Source organism: Pleurodeles waltl, chromosome 10 (genome assembly GCF_031143425.1).
Source record: "Pleurodeles waltl isolate 20211129_DDA chromosome 10, aPleWal1.hap1.20221129, whole genome shotgun sequence".
In the NCBI taxonomy this organism is placed as follows: Eukaryota; Metazoa; Chordata; class Amphibia; order Caudata; family Salamandridae; genus Pleurodeles; species Pleurodeles waltl.
This window is the reverse complement of record NC_090449.1, coordinates 258,706,193-258,725,216: the sequence shown is the minus strand read 5'-3', so window position 1 is coordinate 258,725,216 and position 19,024 is coordinate 258,706,193. Positions and strand designations below refer to the sequence as shown.

General features: G+C 45.6%; 1 protein-coding gene across 1 annotated transcript; it reads right to left on the bottom strand.

Annotated features, from left to right (window-relative positions):
• Positions 1–15,001: 15,001 nt before the first annotated feature.
• On the bottom strand, positions 15,002–18,373 carry LOC138261437 (hemoglobin larval subunit alpha-like). The gene is made up of 3 exons (XM_069210385.1): positions 18,215–18,373; positions 15,990–16,194; positions 15,002–15,308 (listed from the first exon to the last, which is right to left on the bottom strand). Exons 1-3 carry the CDS (start codon positions 18,307–18,309, stop codon positions 15,180–15,182), a joined length of 429 nt encoding a protein of 142 aa, XP_069066486.1. The 5' UTR covers positions 18,310–18,373; the 3' UTR covers positions 15,002–15,179.
• Between the last annotated feature and the right edge of the window lie 651 nt (positions 18,374–19,024).

The window sequence follows — 19,024 nt, the reverse complement described above, 5'->3', positions numbered from 1 at the left end:
GCCTGCACTTTCTTGGGGTTGATAGCCCACCCTCTCTGTTGTAAGCATTCAATCAGTCTCTCCAAAGTCTCAGAGACCTTTTCTTTTGTATCCCCGGTGATCATGATATCATCAATGTAGTGTGCATGTTGAGTGTCTCCTGCCAAGAAACTGGCCAGGTACCTGACTATCAATTCATGACACAACGTGGGGCTGTGCATGTACCCCATGGGGAGGCACCTAAAAGTGTATAATCTATCCTGCAAACTCAACGAAAATTGATCCTGACTGGTGTCATCAATATCGATAGAGAAAAATACATTCACTAGATCTATTACTGTGTGCCACTACTCGCCTCTTCACTCAAATTCTCCACCAGGGTATTGATGTTAGGCATCACAGTTGCCAATGGTGATGCTACCTTGTTCAGTTGTCATAATAGTCATTTTATATATACCATCTGGTTTCTTTAAAGGCCATATAAGGGAATTGAAGGACTCACAGCTGATCTAAGGATGCCCACCTCTAACAACCTCTGAATAGTCTCTGAAGTCTCTTTGTGCTCTCTTGGTATGCGGTGTTGCTTAATGCACACTGGCTCAGCAGGAGGGGGCACATACAAGGGGCTCCACTTAGCATGCCCAACCAGGATATTCTCGGGTTTCTCTATCAGAATGTTCCTCACACCACAGGTGAATTTCCCCCAAGTCTGTGTCAACAGTTTTGCCCAACAAGTCTATACCAATGATATATTCTAGTACGTCGGCCACCAACACCTGAGCTGTAATGGCGGTCCTCTACCAAATGACAGATTAATTCTAGCAGGTTTGACCTCTCTCTCAGCATCCCTCTAACCATTGATAACCACACTTTTTCCAGGTGATCTTTGTAGGTTTCCATTTACTAAGGTTACCGATGCACCTGTATCGAGCAGTGCCAATACATGCTGTACTTCTTTTTGGCGATAGATGGTAAGAGGTACTTATGGCTTCCCATCACCCGGGCTTCTCTCTTGCACTGCTCTTAACCTCAGGGCTTGACCTAAGCTTCATACGGGCTCCAGGACTTCCCAGCCATCGGTGGGAACGTCAGGGTGCAAAGTTGAAATTGGCACTTTGTTTCACTCAGCTTTCTTCTCCACTGTTTCCTCTGCAGGAGATGCAGAGAGTTGCTCCCCTCCAGGAGAACTCTTCTCCTTCCGCCTACTCTGTAGCACCCTCCATTTGCTAAGTAAGTACCTAGTTGGTCTTCCATTTATTTCTTTTTTGTCTTACCAGCATTGAAAAATCTATCCACATTTACTTCTAGGTTGATCTTATTGTGGACTCTCTACCTTTACCATCCAGGCCCACTGCTCTGGCTGATTTTTGTCTATCAAGCCTCTCTAGGTGTGCCATCAACAGTGCTACTGTTGTAGGACTCTTACTAAAAAGACAAAACTGCTGGTTTCAGGCTGCAGCATCACTGCATGTGGGTGAATGAGTCAGTCCTACGCCATCTGCTAGGTGTCAGTCTATCCCTTTTGGCCGAGCTAGCAGCACCTCACCTAGACCTAGAAAATAAAGATGATTTGTGGCAGCCTGAGGCATCACACATTGGCTCCTCAGGTAAGTCGTGGTTGGCAGATCTCATTTGCACAGGTCTCACACAAGTGAAGGCAGACAAAAGGTACATTTGTAGAAAAGACTGCAATCTATGATAAAGTATATGAGCTGCAATTATTAGGAGGATGAAACAGAGCACAGTTAAGAATTCTTATCATAAGTGCAAAGCAGATAAACAGTCCTAGCATTTTGGAATAAACATGTGCCTAAGGATTCCTGCCTACATTTGTTAGCATCTACATGACAGCATAGCAGTGATAGCACCTTTCTGCCCTTACTATTCCATGGAAGGAGCACCCGCCCCCATACCTGAAGACAGGGGTCTGCCTGTCATCTCTTCTGTTGGCTGTAGAGTCAGGGCTGTGGTCAGTAAAGTTGCACTGATTTAGTGCACAGCAAAGGATGGCTCCTCTGACTGGAATGACCTCTCTAACCTTCTAAGCCTGTGTGATGTTTTTATAACAAAACGTGTTGTATTTTGAGAATAGGCCTGACGTGGTAGTGTATCAAAGCGTACTAGATAAATTATCAGGTACAGAGTGAGATGTTGTGTAAAAACAACTAACAACAACACTTTCACAGAATAGCAGCTGATTAGAAAAATAAAACATCACTGCTAAAAGCAAGCCATGCTAAAATGAGTTAAAATTAATAAATTAAATGAATTATGTAACTAGGTAAAAAGCACAGGCTGCAGGCTGAAGCTAAAATAAGCATGCCCAGACCAGGCGCTAAAGTGAACTCAAAACACTACTTCTCCCACAGGTTGTCCCCGAGCAGGTCCTAGAAGGGCTAGTAAAGCTCCCTTCATATGCAGGGAGCATTCCTAATCAAACAACCTCTAATTCCTGCAGTCAATGGTTCTAAATCTGGTCCTGCAAACTGTTGAGAGTACAGGGCAGTCTGCATCCACCTTTCTCTTAGTTAATCATTTGCTTCTGTGTTAGTGTGCCAGGGTCCCCAATGTTCCTCTACATCCATGGTAGTTGGCTACAACTGCCTCAATCCCTCTGTCAAACATCCCATCAGAGAAAATGCTTACTGCCCCTGTGCACCTCACAACCACTGCCCCAACATGGCATGCGTTGTGATGGACCCCCTTTTCAAAAGTTCACCCGGTAATAGAAATGCTCCATCTGCCCCAGTATCCCACAACTGCATTAGCCATTTAAAAGGGGTTCCCCAGGCTTCTGCCTAAATATGCTTGTTATTTCCAATAGTTCACTTTTCCTACAATCCCTCACCAAATGGGTACTTTGCACTTTCCTCCACCCATTCCTTCTGACTTGTTCAGCACAAAAGGACAAGCCTTCAAAGCCTCCCCTTTTTCCACCTATGTCCTCTCCCGATTCTGCCACACATACTTCTACTTCATCCTTCCAATCCCACTCATCACTGTCAGAGACTGGCCCATCTCAGGTACTGGGATTCCAATCTTCTTTTCACACCAATGCCCTCACCTGTGCCACTGAGGATGTCCTGGACATAGGTTTGCTCTTTTGCTTGGCTACCTGCACTGATAATGAGGTGCACCTTGCCTCCATCTGATCATCTAGGGGCTGCTGCACTTTCCACAGTCTCTCTCAAAATCAGCTGTCTCTCTTGCAAGGCTGCAATCTCATACCGCAACTTTCTTATCTTGGCATATTATGTTAATGTCTGCTTATACACTGTACAGAGCGCAGACAAGAACAGCCTTCCCAATGAACCCTACTGCTTTCATCTCCAGGTTCCCTCCTCTTGGCCTTGCACTTTCCACTGCATTTTCCACTAAAAGAGGAGTCACCTTTTCATCTAACACTTACCATAGTACTGGTGCTCCCCACCGGTTCAGGATCCCTGCACACCAGTAAACGGGTCTGTTGACAACCACCCAGGAATGGATCTGGTCTCTGCTGCTTTCTGCCCTTCTCTTTTTGCTTTATTCCGATTGCATCCCAACAGAGACATAATTGATGGTAGGCCCTAGGTAGCCCCATGGGCAGGGTGCAGTGTATGTTTAAGGTGGGACATATACTAATGTGTTTTATATGTCCTGACAGTGAAATACTGCCAAATTCGGTTCTCACTGTTGCAAGGCCTATCTCTCTCATAGGTTAACTTGGGGGCTGCCTTTAAATATTTTTAAAGCGCGGATTCCCTTTGAGTGTAGCTGGAAATATGGAGTTTGGGGTCTCTGAACTCACAATTTAAAAATTCATCTTATAGTTAAGCTGGTTTTGAGATTGTGTGTTTGAAAATGCCACTTTTAGAAAGTAGGCATTTTCTTGCTTAAACCATTCTGTGACTCTGCCTCTTTGTGGTTTCCCTGTCTGGGTTAGTTTGAAGTTGAGCTGTTTGCACCTCTCTCTAGGCAGTGACACAAAGGGAGCTGGGGTGTAGCCTGCATATCCCGATGAGCCATCTGTGCTAAGATTGGGGGGAGGAGTGGACACTCACACCTGAAAGGAATTTGCCTGCCCTCACACAATGCATTCTCCAACCCCCTGGTGTGTGTCTGGGGCCTTGCCTGGGCAAGGCATGATCTCATAAACAAGAGAGACTTTCCTTTGAAGTAGGCCTACTTTAAAGGCAGAAAGGAGTATAAGAAGAGGACCCAAAACCCCTGAAAATTAGATCACTTCTGGAATCAAGAGGAACCTCTGCAAAGAAGAAGAGCTGCAGAGCTGAGGATAAGTGCTGCCCTGCCTGTGACTGTGCTTTGTGGAGCTATTCTGCAGTTGCTGCTTCTGCCTGTGAAAGGGGACAAAGACTGGACTTTGTTGTGCATTCCTGCTTGTGAAGAACCTCCAGGGGTTTGAACTGAGCTTGCCTACTGTTGTTGAAGTCTCAGGGCCATCAAAGACCTCCCCTGCTAGCACCTGGACTCTCTGCTGAGACTCCTGCCCTGTCAAGTGCTGCCCTATCCAGTTCCTGGGCCCTTGAAAGGTGAAGCTGGCAGACAAAGACTGAAAATCCACACGCAGACCGCTGTGCGGGGAAATTTTCGACGCAACTTCCGTGACGCGGCTGATAAACGACGCGCCAACGGCTTCGCTGTTGAAATCAACACTCCACCTGCATCATGGCTGTAAGATCGCGGCTGGAGAAATGATGCGCAACACCCGCTAATGGAGGCTGATAACGACGCAAACCCCACGCAACGCGGTTTTGTGATACTGTGCAAATGGATTTTCAATGCAACATCGCTGGGCGCGGAAAAAACGCAGAGCCTGCCCGTAACCAAAGTGCCTTTTCAGATCAACGCATCACTCTCTTGAGGGTTAGGAGAAAAGACGCAACCCTGCTGATTAATGCTTCCCCGGCCCATTGTAAAGGGCTTAATGAGGCGGACGTGCAGCGGACCAGCTTAACCACAATACTGTGCCCTCATTATCTGGCTCACGGTGCATTTGAATTGTTTACTTTGACGCTCTTATTATTTTAATTTACTTTCTTAACTGATGTCTTAACTGATTAGAATCTTATTGTACATATCACAATGTCCGTGTTCAGTGGCATCCGATATACTCCTTTTTTAACTTTTTAAGCATTCGATTGAGACTTACTCACCTACTTATTTTGCGCTTATTGCACCAGAAAGTGAGATAGCACGAAAGACAGTGTCTTCCCCTTTCTCTGCTGCTCTTCATGACTGACATTTTTCCCCTTCTACTCGGGGCCAACTAGAGCCGCCATTTTGGGAGGCGCTCTAGTTGTTCAAGTTCCTTCCCAGGCCCATTTTAAAGGGCTTATGAGGCGGACGCGCGCAGCGGGCGCGCCAAAGGCAAGCCCCCTGCGCCTGTCCACGCCCGAACAGGACCAGGGGCCAGCAATACTACTTATGGAGAACCAGAAAGTCTGGTATATTCGGTAAACCAACTTCTATCTATTAGGAACCATTCTATAAATCCTTGTCAACATTCTTTTAATCCTGACTTTCCTATTAAAACATGTAATAATTGTCATTGGACCCTGCAGCTTAAACTCCTACCATTTCATAGGAAGGTCTCAGAACGCATTGGGAAGCTTCTACTAGTTGATTGTCGATCCTTACCTGACCACAAATGACATATTTACTCACTGTTAAATGACTGTGCCCCAGAAGCCTTATTTCTAACAGAAACCTGGTTATCGGAGGAATCCTCCCCGGATGTAGCCAAGGCCCTCCCCCAAGACTACTTAATACATCGAGTTGATAGACCCCATTCTAAGGGTGGAGGAGTTGCAACTATCTATAAAAAGTCGATTAACTGCCTCACTCAACCTTTGGCTTTGCCGGACAGTGAAAGCCTGTTTATTACTTTAGCAATTAGTGCTACTTTCACTTTCTCTGGAATACTGTTATATCCTCCTCTTGGTCCCTATGGGAATTCTTCCAGTCCCTACCGGAATTAGCAGCAGATTTTGCAGGCACACCAACTTCACCATCCTGTAGGACATTGATATCCATATAGAGGAGGCTCACAATACATCTGGTAAAGCCCTTCTTATGGATCTGGCAGCACTAGATCTGACACAGCTGATAGCTGGACCCACCCATACCAAAGGTCACCCAATTGACTTAGTGTTTAGTAACCTTCTAAATGTATCTGCCTAGCCCCCTCTTCCGCTGCTCTGGTCTGATCATTTTTTAACCCCACTTACGCTCCCCCAATCCTTCACCCCGGTACACCAACTTCTTAGCAAGGTGACTTTGCACCAATGGTCAAAATTGAGATGTAGGGACTGGATACACACCTTAGAATATTCTCGTTCTACCTCTCTCATTACTGAGCCTTGCTCATCCAAAATAATTGAAAAACATGTTAATAAGCAAGTGACCGGCTTCCTTGAAGAACATAAGCTTCCTCATCCCACCCAAATGGGCTTCAGACCACAACACAGCACTAAAACTGCCCTTTTTGGGCATGACAGAAGGCACTCGTCAATGACTTGATGCAGGTGGATTTGCAGCAATCATTCTACTAGATCTGAGTGCTGCATTTGATACAGTGGATCACAAGATGTTATATCGAAGAATATCCCAAGCAGGATTTGAGGGTAACACTTTTAAATGGCTTCCCTCCTTTAGAAAAAGGTCCTTCCACGTCCTGAATAGGTCATTCCTTACCAATATTTTTCCTCCTACTTGTAGGGTTCCTCAAGGCTCTTCCCTGAGCCCCACTCTTTTTAATATTTATGTCCCCACTGGCTAAGATTGTGGAACCCTATGGCCTATCGCTAATATCTTATGCAGATGACACTCAGCTTGTCTTCTGCTTTTCTACTAATGTCAACTCCGATCCGGCCGCTCTATCTTCCTGTCTATCAGATGTTTTCAGATGGGTGGCAGACTGCAAGCTTAAATTTGATGAAAAAACGGAGGTAATGTTGGTCGGGAATTTTTCCTCATTTAATTCCCCTACTCCAACCCCAGAAGGGCTTAAAGACCTCCCTCGCAAAAGAAACCATAAAAAGTTTAGGTTTTTGGCTGGACTCTCGCCTTACAATGGAATGCCACTGCAAAAACCTCACCGCCACCTGCTTCAACTTATTGAGAATCCTTAGGAAAACTTTTAAGCTTCTTCCTATTCTTGCCAAAAAACCTATTATTCAGGCCCTTATACTGTCTCGTCTAGACTATGGGAATGTTCTATTCCTGAGTTCTCCTACTTCTGTATTAAAGACATTGGAGGTAGTACAAAATGCAGCTGCCCGCTTACTCATGGACATTCCCAGACATCTTTCTGCCAAGTCAGCCTCAGTTTCCCTTCACTGGCTTCCTGTTCAACAACGGATTAACTTTAAAACCATGTGTATTGTGCACTGAACCCTTCAGAAAAAGGGTCAGGCTCTTATTAGATGAATCATAACACCATACAATCCTCAGAGAACCCTTAGATCTTCATCAAACGTCCCAATTAACACTTGTGTTACGAAAGTAGGATGGGGAGGCAGATCCTTTGCTTGTAGAGCAGCCAATATATGGAACTCCCTCCTCTTGAAAGTTCGACTAGACAAATCTGAACTCTCTTTTTTCGTGGAAAACTGAAGACTTTTTTTTCTCAGCATAGTCCCATTTTGTTTTCTTCCGGGTCTTGCATTAGCGCTGGGATACCTCTGGGTATCCATGCACTCTATAAATCCAGCAAACTAAACTAAACTAAACGCCGACCCGACCAGAGGAGGAACGGCACACTGTCTCGCTTGCGAGTGAGAAATCAACGCATCGCTGGCCTTTTCCAACGCACACTCACCTGTGCGGTGTTATTTTGACGCTATGCAGGTACTTCTGTACGCTAACAACATTCTCACTGTTTTCTAAAGGAATTAAGACTCTTATTCTAGGAAAATTCATAACTTGACTTGTGTATGTTGGATTTTTGTCATTTTGGTCCTGTTTTGTTTAGATGAATATTCCCTATTTTTCTAAACCTGTGTTGTGTCATTTTGTAGTGTCCTAGATGTTGTTATGATCAATCACTGCTGTCAATCCTCTGTACTGATTAATATGCAAGCACAGTATTAGATGTTTACAGTTTTTTACCCTATTCAAGTTTGGTCCCCTTATCAAGAAGGCGAGTGTAAGTTATCTGGTATCAACTTAAAATTTCAAACGGGAAGGCTGGGCACAGTGAAGCACGTGCAATGGTAGCTCACTGCACCACATCACAACAGGCAAGGAAGCAGGCAGAGGGAGAGGGTGGAGCAGGAAGGCATACACAGAAGCAGAAGGTAGGAAAGAGATTCAGGCTGACCAAGCAAATGCAAAATGGGTACTGTAATTTTTTACATTTATTTATTTGCCAATTTCAAAACAATATTCCATACAATGCAATAGGTGAGGAACACTGCCACCCAGTCGCTAGCTCCATCTCAATGTGGATCTGCCTCTTCCATGAATCACAGGCTGGGCTTTTGGTTTTGGCCCCAGTCATGTGTCACACAGTTTTATTATATGGGAAACCTAAGATTGCATTATGGTTAGAAAAGAAGCCGTCAGAGCCCCACTGGCAAGTCCTAGCAGCCATCACAGCTAGAAACACTGCCATGCCTCTGTTGACCTCAATTCCATGTCTTTGTTAACACTACTCCTTTCAGTGCTTTATATTGAAACACAGGTGTGCTGGTACCATCCATAGAGAGTACTTATTTGCTTGCCAGATGTGTTGATACCCTCTATTAAATATATTGCAGCAGTGCTGAGAAGTGCCAGTAGTCTCCCTATCAAATTAAAAAAGTACAGGTACTCAGTATCGCACAGTACCTGCCCATTTAAATCACAAACCCCTCTTGAAAGGTTCTTTCTCAAGGACCTGCAAAGAGTTTTTCGGTGATGTCACATTTGAGTCTTTCAAATGTGGCACTACCAGAGGCCGATGCCACAGCTGAAGCCCGGCTCTACCAGGCTCCTGTTACAAGATGTCAAAAGATTCAGAAGTAGTGCTTCCTTGTGCATGCATCAATCTGAATAATTGACTTCCTTGCGTCTTGCTAAAAACAAAAGACTTGGCTACATTGTGCACAACAATGTAATGCAGTACAGTTTTCCCACCCTTTTGCCTAAGGAAGACTACCTGTCTTAGCAACACTGAAACTCACTGAATCATCTAGTGGCTTGCCATTTGACTGCAAGCAACATAAATACATTCATGTAAGGTGGTCTGCAGTTACATGTAGCCTTCTACCTTTATACGCATTGTAACCCTTTCTTCATCCATGGGCCCTTTGTAGGTTGCTGGCGTGGTGTATGGTGAGCGCCTATGGTGTTATCACCTTATACCAGGTCCAGGTATCCCCTATTAGTGAGGTGCAGTCAGTGTCTGGGAGCCAGGGCTCTCTAGAGATAGCTGTGGATGAGCAGCCAAGACATATCTAGGAGACATGCAAAGCTTATGCAATACCACTATAGTCACACTGCGCTCACACACATGAAAGAACCACACAGTGTTACAAAAATAAAGGTACTTTTTATGGTAATAATACTAAATACGGTATAGGCAATACTCCACTAGAAAGTGAGTAAACACACTATTATATTCACATTAAAAGTCAGCTATTTGCATAGAAGGCAATAGAAGTGAAATAACAGAAAATAATAGAGACCCTAGGGGAGACCAAACCATATACTAAGTAAGTGGAATCCGAAATTCAGTTCCCCACCCAAGGAAATGGAATCTGTAGAGGGGAGTTGGAGAAACTAGGAACCCCAAAAGGTAAGTACCATGCTGCACCCCAGCGACCAGGAGAGAAGAGATAAGTACCTAGTTTTTCCCCAAACTCACAGGTAAGTTTTGTAAGAGGACTGTGCAAGACCCAAGCCAGACTGGAAGAAAAAAAAGGTGAATCCGGCAGAAGAGGACCTGCAAATGAAGGGGACCAAGGCCAGTTCAGCCACTACCCACCCTTCTGGAGTTGCCGGATCAGGTCAATGGTGAAGACAAAGAGTCAGCTGTGCAGCACTGGAGCAGGAAAGGAGTCGCAGAAGTGATGCAGCCAATGTCCCATGATGAAAGAAGAGTTGCAGTTGGTCAGTATTGTGGAAAAAACACAACAAGCCTTGGCAAAAGCAGGAATTGCAGATGAAGAGTTGCAGAGCTGTTGGGGAACAGGAATGCCCAGGGGGCTCAACCCAAGGAGGGAAGACCCAGGTGACTCTCAGCAGTGAGGAGAGTTGGAAGACAAGAAGGCAGCTCCCACAGGCAGCAGGCACAGGAGTCACAGTGAGGCAGACTCAGCACACCTGAAGAGGAGTCCCACGTCGCTGGAGCAGCAGGCAGGAGACTGTGCTTTGCAAGGAAGAGTGCTGGAGGCTGGAGCTACATGGAGCCTGAAGATCCCTTGGAAGAAGAGCCAACAAGCCTTTGTAGCTGCAAGAGACGAGATGCACAGGGGTACTGCCCTGCACAGAAAGGTAAGGGCTTACCGTCTCCCAAGTACGACAGCTGGCAGAGAGGACCGAGGGGACCATTCCAGACCACCATCTGTGTTGCAGGATCCACACAGTTTTGCAGGAGAGAAGATCCATGCAGCCGGACGTCGTTGCAGTTGGTGCCTGCGGCTGCAGAAGAATGACTCCTTTGCTCCAAGATAGATTCCTTCTTGCTCTTTGTGCAGACTGAAGACTCTTCACCCTCAGAGGATGCAGAGTCAGGGAAATGTTGCAGTTGCTGGAAGGAGCCGGAAAAACAATGTTGCAAAGTGGAGTCATTGTTGGAGTTGCAGATTGTCAGTTCCTGGAGGGTCCAGTTGCAGTCCTGGTGGACAGAAGATGAAGTAAACGAAGCAGAGGAGTCCTGTTGGAATCTTGCACGTCAAATCTGAAGACCCACCCTGTAGAGAGATACTAAATAGCCCAGGAAGGGGGACTGGTCTCCTTGCAGGGTTACCAGCTATGAGAAGGGCTCTGGGAACCACCCCTGTGGGGTTGATTAACAGGGTAGTGGGCACTCCCCTTTCTGTTGCCCAGTATCGTGCCAGAGCAGGGACCAGAGGTCCCTGGACTGGTGCAAACCAGGTTATGCAAGGAGGGCACCAAATTTACTTTTAAAAGCATATCGTTGGCTTGGGGTGGCTACCCCTCCCAAGCTATGTAACATCTATTTCCAAGGGGAGAGGGAGTTGCTTCCTTCTCCCAATGGAAATCCTTTGTTCTGCCTTCCTCTGCTTGAGCAGGCTAAGCAGCAGGAGGGCAGAAACCTGGCTGTGGGTGGCAGCAGCGCTGGCAGCCTGGAAAACCCCAGAAGACTGGTAGGAGCAAAGCTGGGGGTCCTCTAAGGAGCCCCCAGAGTGCATGGAATCATACAACCAATACTGGCAACAGTATTGGGGTATGATTCCAACATGTTTAATACCAACTATGCCCAGGTTTGGAGTTACTGTTATGTAGCTGGGCACAGGAAGTGAGTGACCCACACTCACGAAGGCCAGGAAAACAGAGCTGGAGTTTGTGGGGGACCTCTGCTCATGCAGGGGTGACCTCACACACAGGTACTTGCTCCCTGCCCTCTGATCTAGGAGGGCCTGCCATAGGGGTGACTTATAGTGACCTGGTGCAGTGAGCTGTAGTGAAAGAGTGCATGCACCTTTTCACACAGGCTGCAATGGCAGGCCTGCAGACACATTTTGCTTGAGCTTCCATGGGTGGCATAACACATGCTGCAGCCCATGGGAAGCCGCTGGTGCCCCAATGTCCTGGGTACCTAGGTACCATATACTAGGGACTTACATGGGGGCACTAATATGCCAATTGTGGGGTGTGCTAAGTCTGGAACAACCAAATTTAGAGGGAGGGAGCACAGTCACTGAGGTCCTGGTTAGCAGGAACCCAGTGAACACAGTCAAATCACACTGACTGCAGGCAAAAAGTGGGGGTAACCATGCCAAAAAGAGGGTGCTTTCCTACACCCTTTACAACAATCCACCGTTGGTTAAGGTTTGCCATTTAATCTGAGAGACCAATCTCAGAGAAGAAGGAGGTGGTCAGGGATTGCAATTCCATACATTTGCGTTGTAGATAATCCTCATTGTCACCAATAGTGCTGCTTGACTGCAAAGCCTCCTATGAAATATATGCATCATTTATCACAATGCTCTCGCCCATACAACTTACTTTACAATAGTCTCCACCTATGAACCCCAGTGCCCTTTTTTCTCATGTCTGGCTCTCCTCATGCACTGCACCAGAGATATAGATCAGCATACTGTATGGCCTGTATGTTACATTTTGTTCTGGTATGTTATATGTATTTATATGATGTGCATCCCTGCAGGTTCTATGTTACAACATCATGTGTGCATATATTGACTCCAAGATATTGACTACTAACAAAATTGTCAAAGTAAGCATATACATGGAAAAATAGATTTAAGTTGGAAGGGGAAGGTCCTGCGGATGGTGACGGAATGCACCCCTGCCCAGAGTGCCCCAGATACATAGAAAGCTGAATCCCCGGTGCTGATTTCTGCTCCTGGGCAAACATGGATCATGAGTGTGTGCTGTGACCAAGCCCTGTGTCATAGTAATGCAGTCTTGTTAAACTGGGAGAGACGCACCAAGTGCTACCGTTCTAGTGGTAGAGGGCTACTGCCCTTTCCTGGAGTTAAGTGACACGAGTCTGGTGGCAGCAGCATACCCATTTTGTGTTTAGTGGTGATCAGTAGTGTGAATCTGCCTTACTACCTGTGTCACAGGAGTCATGTCTAACAGCCCACTCATGTAAAGTGTCATTATTGTATACATAACTCAACCTGACCTACAAGGTGATTATGTGTAGCGCCAGACAGCGTGTGATACTTGCACATGTTTGTTGGGATATATGTGCGGCTGTGCATGGCACATAGCATGTAGGCCTGTGGATGGATTGTGGAGCTGTGTCGGCAAGCCCACCTGAGACTTGGACGAGCTCAGTGGAGTAATGCCATTGTGAGCTGAACTTTCAGGCCAGAAGTTCTTCCACATTACTAGCGTGGGCAGCACCTGTGGGTTTGCCTCCATAGGACAGTAAGGGACCCATTTGTTAGCAAGGAGGAGAGGGAGCGAGAACCTGCAGGTGGGAACACCGCTTATGCCAGTGCCCGTAATCTATCCCTGAAAGACTTTTGATGTTCATTGTTTAGTGTGTTTTTTTATACTTTGCATGATAAATACATACTAATATTAATAAATGCTACTTGTCTTTCCAAAAGTAATCCTTTGACTGGACAATCAGACTCTGTGCTTCTACTGAGGCTCAAGTGCTGAAGGGGTACTACTTGGCTCAGTTACTCAGGGCCCATAGGAGGTCGGGCCCCAGGACAGCAGGAGCAAAAGGGCATCACCCGGATTGTTGGGCAGAGGAACCCCTGTTTGCCACCTGAAATCGGTTTTGACAATTTACTAGATTTAACTCCACATCTGCTTACCTTGACAATACGAAGGAAATCAACACTGTGGCCTTGATTTAAGTGTAAGTCAACAATTAAAATTGATAATGTAGTGGAACATCTTCTATCAATGTTATGGCTTCAAAGCGCCTTATGCCAGGCCTCAAGTTTTAGAGTGATCGTGGTGTACATAGTTGATTGCTTGATGACATGGACAACTTTAGTGTAGAGAAGCATTCCAATTTGACCAATCAGTGGTCTTAGATGACGTGCTTAGATAAATTCAAATGTGCAGGTGTAGTAGGACTGGAAGGTATGCTGAGCATATTTAGACATAGCCCTTCCATCCCCCACACACCCCCACTAGCTTCCCAGTAGGTTTGTGACAAAGAAAATGTGTCCAAACGTGGCCTAGTAATAAGTGATATCAGAAGGAAAAAGTTAAGGATGGCAGATGGCCACTAAACTTCAAAGCAGTAAAATATAAATTAATGTATTTTTGGTGCAGTAAAGTTGGCTATCTGTCCAATGCGATAGAGTTAATTTCAAGGTCATCCAACATCAGGGATGAGGAGTTACAGTTACAAGAACTTAAATATATACAGTATAGGTACAGAGGGGTGATGTATGGTCATTTGGGTTGCCCGTCCACCCAGCCTACTTTCTTTGCGAGGTCATTAAATTGAGTGTCATTACTTTGGGGAGTAGGGACACCTATTATTTACAGTTCTTATGAGAGGTTATAGTGTGATATCAGGATTTTCTAACAATATCTCTAAAAACCAATGTGTATCGAAGGATAGCACACTAGATAACCTATGCGCTGTGTAGTGATAGTCTGACAAACCTGTAGGGACCCTAAGGTTGGGAGTGAGCCTTTGTTAAGAGTGGTCAGTTACCTAGAACAGCATATTCTGTGTGCTCACCACCCCCCACTCATGCACTGCATGTCAGGTTCTCTTTTCTGAAGCCATGTGAGGACACTGGAGGGGTGAAGAACAGGGATTCAAGGTGAGCGATATGGGATAACAAAAGCACCTGGCATCTGCTGCTTCTGACATGTACCAGCACTCCCATTGTCCAAAACGTCAGAATTTTAATTATCGTGGCTATGGTGAAAACAAGGGCATACATAATGTATCTTGGTATCCCCACTTTTACATTCTACTTTTAAATATGCATAGATGTTTGAGGAACGAAAGCACAGGTCACTTCTAATTTACACATTTACTTCACGGTCACGGATTAATATGAGACAGGGCAACCCAAAGAGGACATGACCTGAGCATTTTCAAAGGCCCCGATGCGGCCGCAGACAGGAATGAGTTTGTAAACGTGTGGTACAACCAGAGTTAACGTGCACGCGCGCCATGTGGCGGTAGCTTTTGCGAGGCTGATGACAGCACTGTTTGAGTTGAGAGACGTAGGTGCTGACGTCAGGGTCACGTCAAGGCAATATTGTAATGACTATTTGCAAGCGCTTCCTAAATTATTCACAGGCACGTAATTAAAATGTGGTGAAAGTTGTAGGCTGTCAGAAGGAAACATACTGGGCTAAAGAAACGAAGAGTTTTTTTAAAAAAAACATGAAGTAACGTTATTATTTTTATTAAGACGTCACAAAAGAAACAAGCGATCACATCTGATGGAGTAAGTTGCACAAAACGATGGATACTGTGCGTAATGAACGTCTCTGAACTCCCAACACGTTTCTATGTGGAGCGTCGCTTAGGCCATCTTGTTTTCCTGTAGACAGTCTTCCTGCGCTGTTTATCTGTACTTGGAGGTCAGGACGGCAGACACTGCGGCCAGGAACTTGTCCCAGGCAGCCTGGCACTGAGGGGTGAAGTCGGCAGGGAAGTGGGCAGCCAGCACAGTCTGAATGCAGTGGGACAGCAGCTGAAAGAGAGGAAAGCAGAGGTTAAACGCCATTACGTATGGAGCAGTATACTGGAGAAAGGAAAAACTAACCCATATAATACATGGGGCGAGGAGGCTACAATCCCAATATTGAACCCTTCTATAATTTTTACAGTCGAGTTGTGACATCCCATCACTGTTAACAAAGCAATCACGTAGCAACTCAACTGTAACAGCTGATTACAGTTGAGTTTTGACATTGCTATGCATTCAGCCAGAAGCCAAGTGAAACGCATGACACAGTGTGGCATACAGTGTAAATCCATAACTATGCGGCATAAGGAGTGCAAGCAGAGCCGCATAATTCCAGTGCCCCTGAATACTGGTCGCGGTCATATGCAGTCCGGTTTCTGTGATCACCACAATGGATACATTTTTGCAGATTTCAGCACTAACACTTATAAATGTGACATTTTGGGGCTTTTGTTCACCATGTTTATTGAAGAGCGACATTTGCGTCAGAGATGCCTCCGTTCTGCTTCTGGATAGGACCCGCTGTATCTATCATTTTCAGACCCTTGCAAAGTGTACTGGCGAAGCACTGATGTGCACACGCAAACACTTTGAGATGCAATGCTGTGAAACAGGACAAATGTCCCCTCTGTTAGGCGCACCTTTAAATACAATTAGATTCGTCATAGTAAAGTGATCTTGGCTCACCTGGAAGTTTCCGGGGTCCACGCGGAGGTTGTAGGCGTGCAGATCGCTCAGTTTAGACAGGGCCTGGTCCATGCTATCGATGTGCTTGGCTGCTTCACCGATGGCGCTTAGGACCTTGCCTCCATGTCGCTTCACGTCAGCAGAGCCCGGGGAGAGGTCGAAGTGGGGGAAGTAGGTCCTAGTCTGTCCGAAGCTGGCAAACAGCCTGGGGAAAAGTGTATCTTGTTTAATTCACCCAGTTAGAACAACATAGTCTATACAACTTGACAAGAATGTTATCTTCTCACCTGCGCTCCTGTCTACAAATGAAAATATATTGCGTTCCTGGCATTCGTAAAAAGGGAGGATAAACTATGTACACAACACAAAAGCATCGTATTCAGAAGAAGGACAAAAAGCCTAGTGGCCAGGCAGCCTAAGTGACTTGTGCGTAGTGAGGCGATGTTGTAAGTTTCTGCACGGTTCCAACCCTGCTGCTAAACGTGCTTCTGTAGGGTCAGATTGGAAAAGAAGTAAGGGCCCGTAGCGGGCACCAGAATAAAAGCGGCCACCATAAGTGAATTAGATAAGCTGAAAAGTGGCTCAGGTTTGCAAATTGGGGCATTGAACTTGTAAAACATGTTGTTCAAGTATGCTGCAAGGTATTGAACACTACGAGGAGTTCAGCTTCCTGCAAGCAATATTTGTGTTATTATCAGGAAAATCAACAGTAAAACTGGTCCAGCACACCATAAAACGGGCCCACAAACAGGCAAAATAATAGGCCTGTCAGACCAGCCCCCTTGGCACTGCCTGATTGCACTATAGGTAGGGCCACTGGATTTATGCAGGATGGGATGGCCATGTGGTTGACGTGATTATGCGGCCAGAATGATCAATTTTGAGGCATAATTTGCCACAGTTTGTGGTAGTGTTATTTCATTATTTTGTAATGTTTACACTTGTTAACACTGCGTATTGGTTGCACCTCACTGGTACAACCACCAAATATAGCAATAAGCAACAGGAAGGGGAACAGTTTACCTTTGCAAAGTGTCTTCCACTGCACAGCAACACAAGCTGCTGCGTTTTTAGTAACTTTTGAATCCTTTGAGCTACAAACACATTTTTTTTATGCAGGTGGTGGATTATGTGGCAAATGCGGCAAATCCATAATTATGCAAAAACGCAGCAGCCTCATAATTCCATAAGTCCAAAAGCCCTGCCTATAGGCCAGTTCGACCTTGCGTTTGTTGTGTGCGTGGTCGTAACCACACAAGTGAACAGAGATGTGCTCTGTCTTGGCCTGCCTGTCTCAAAGACTCCAACCTCTCCTAACCTCCACATTGCTTCTTACCACCTCACCCCTTTGAGTCTAACCTATTACTTGTTATTTTCTTGCTGTAACCTTTTAACCCCCTACTCCCCATTACGCTAGTCACTTCCCATGATTAAGATGGGTTCTAGCCTCTTACCAATATCCTATGGGCTCTAAATCTTCACCTTTGTCTTACAGGTTGTTTCAAAGAGCCCCATGTCCGCATGCTCTACCCTTGCCCCATCACACACATGGCTTTACCCTCTTGCACCTCTGCACGACGTACACGTCTTATTGCCCCAATACCCTCACATTCTGCCATCATGCCTTGTGCTGTCTGCACGTGCCCCCTCTGCAAGGGTTGTAAGCACACACGACATATAGATAGGGTCTCACTCTTACTGCCCACTGCATGGCTGTACCTTGCTTATACCACCCAAACGCTTAAGCTTTTACTAACCCTATCTAAGGGCTCCACTGTTCAGAAAAAGGTGCATTCTATGTATTACAAAATCAACCTAGCCTAAAGGGCTAGTATTATAATCTTTTAAAGGAATAGTACCCCCTCACTTAGAAGCACACCTGGCACCACTTCCATTCTTGGCCTTGTTTCGCATTGAAAGTTGTGGAATTTCAGAATGTGTGCTGCACAAAATGGCTGCCAGCATTGTGTGGAACCTACAGTGCACGTTCCCTAAAATGACAATCTTGTGGGTGGGAGAGCCAGCCTAAAAAAGAATGTAGCAATGATGCCTATGGTGACACCAAGCAATTGGTCCTTTAGTCAGGCAACTGAGGTTGCATGAACTCGATTAATTGAGCAAGTTACATATCGACAGAACAGATCCAATCAACTTACATTTCAATGAGGCCGATTTCCACACAAGGACATGCTCATATGTGGATTGACCCTGTCTATAGACCTCACCTGTCCAAGGCTTCACCTCCGAGGGCATCGCAGTGGCCAGAGATCTTTCCGCAGAGGCCGACCACGAGGGCCTTTTCTTCCGCTGACAGAACCATCTTGAGAGTTGAGTGCTGGCGGGCTCAGGGTCGACCAAAGATGGAAGTTAGAGACAGTCCATGCTGTGTGCTGGACAGAGCCCGTTTTAAAGGGGAAGGGGGACGAGGAACCTGGCAACCTTCCACCGTGACTGGTCAATTTTGGGTTCCACCCAGGGAGGTGGGGCTATCTTATCTCCCTGAAACACTGCTAGGGTGGTCTACCTAGTATGACGTGCTAAGAGGCCTTATCTGTGGGTCAATGGCTTGACTCGATCTGCCCCTCGAATAGAGAAGTCAGAGATGCTCCTTAAATATTACTACGTTATTTATCAACATATAATATGCGAGGAGCACTCGCAATACCGTATAACAAAAAATGTATTTTAACTTCCTTTTAACATAGTGGGTGCCCAAGGCACTGACGTAAACGATAAATCTTAATTAATACAATACAGTGGGGTGGAATCACTCCAAAAAGCGTCTGTGTGTCGGCTTAAATCATTTTAATCTCTAAAATTTCTAAAAGTCTGAATTTTAACTTGATAATTCGAAATGCAGATACTGTCTCCCAAGTGTTTGTGACAGTGGTGAGAAATGAACACTAAGTAAAATGGTCTTTCGAATGGAATGTGGTACTCACCTACCACACTGCTGTTGTGTCCACGCAGATCGAAATTACGAGCGTTTTTCTTCAAATGTTGTTTTAGAAAAGAAAAATTATCTAGATTGGCAG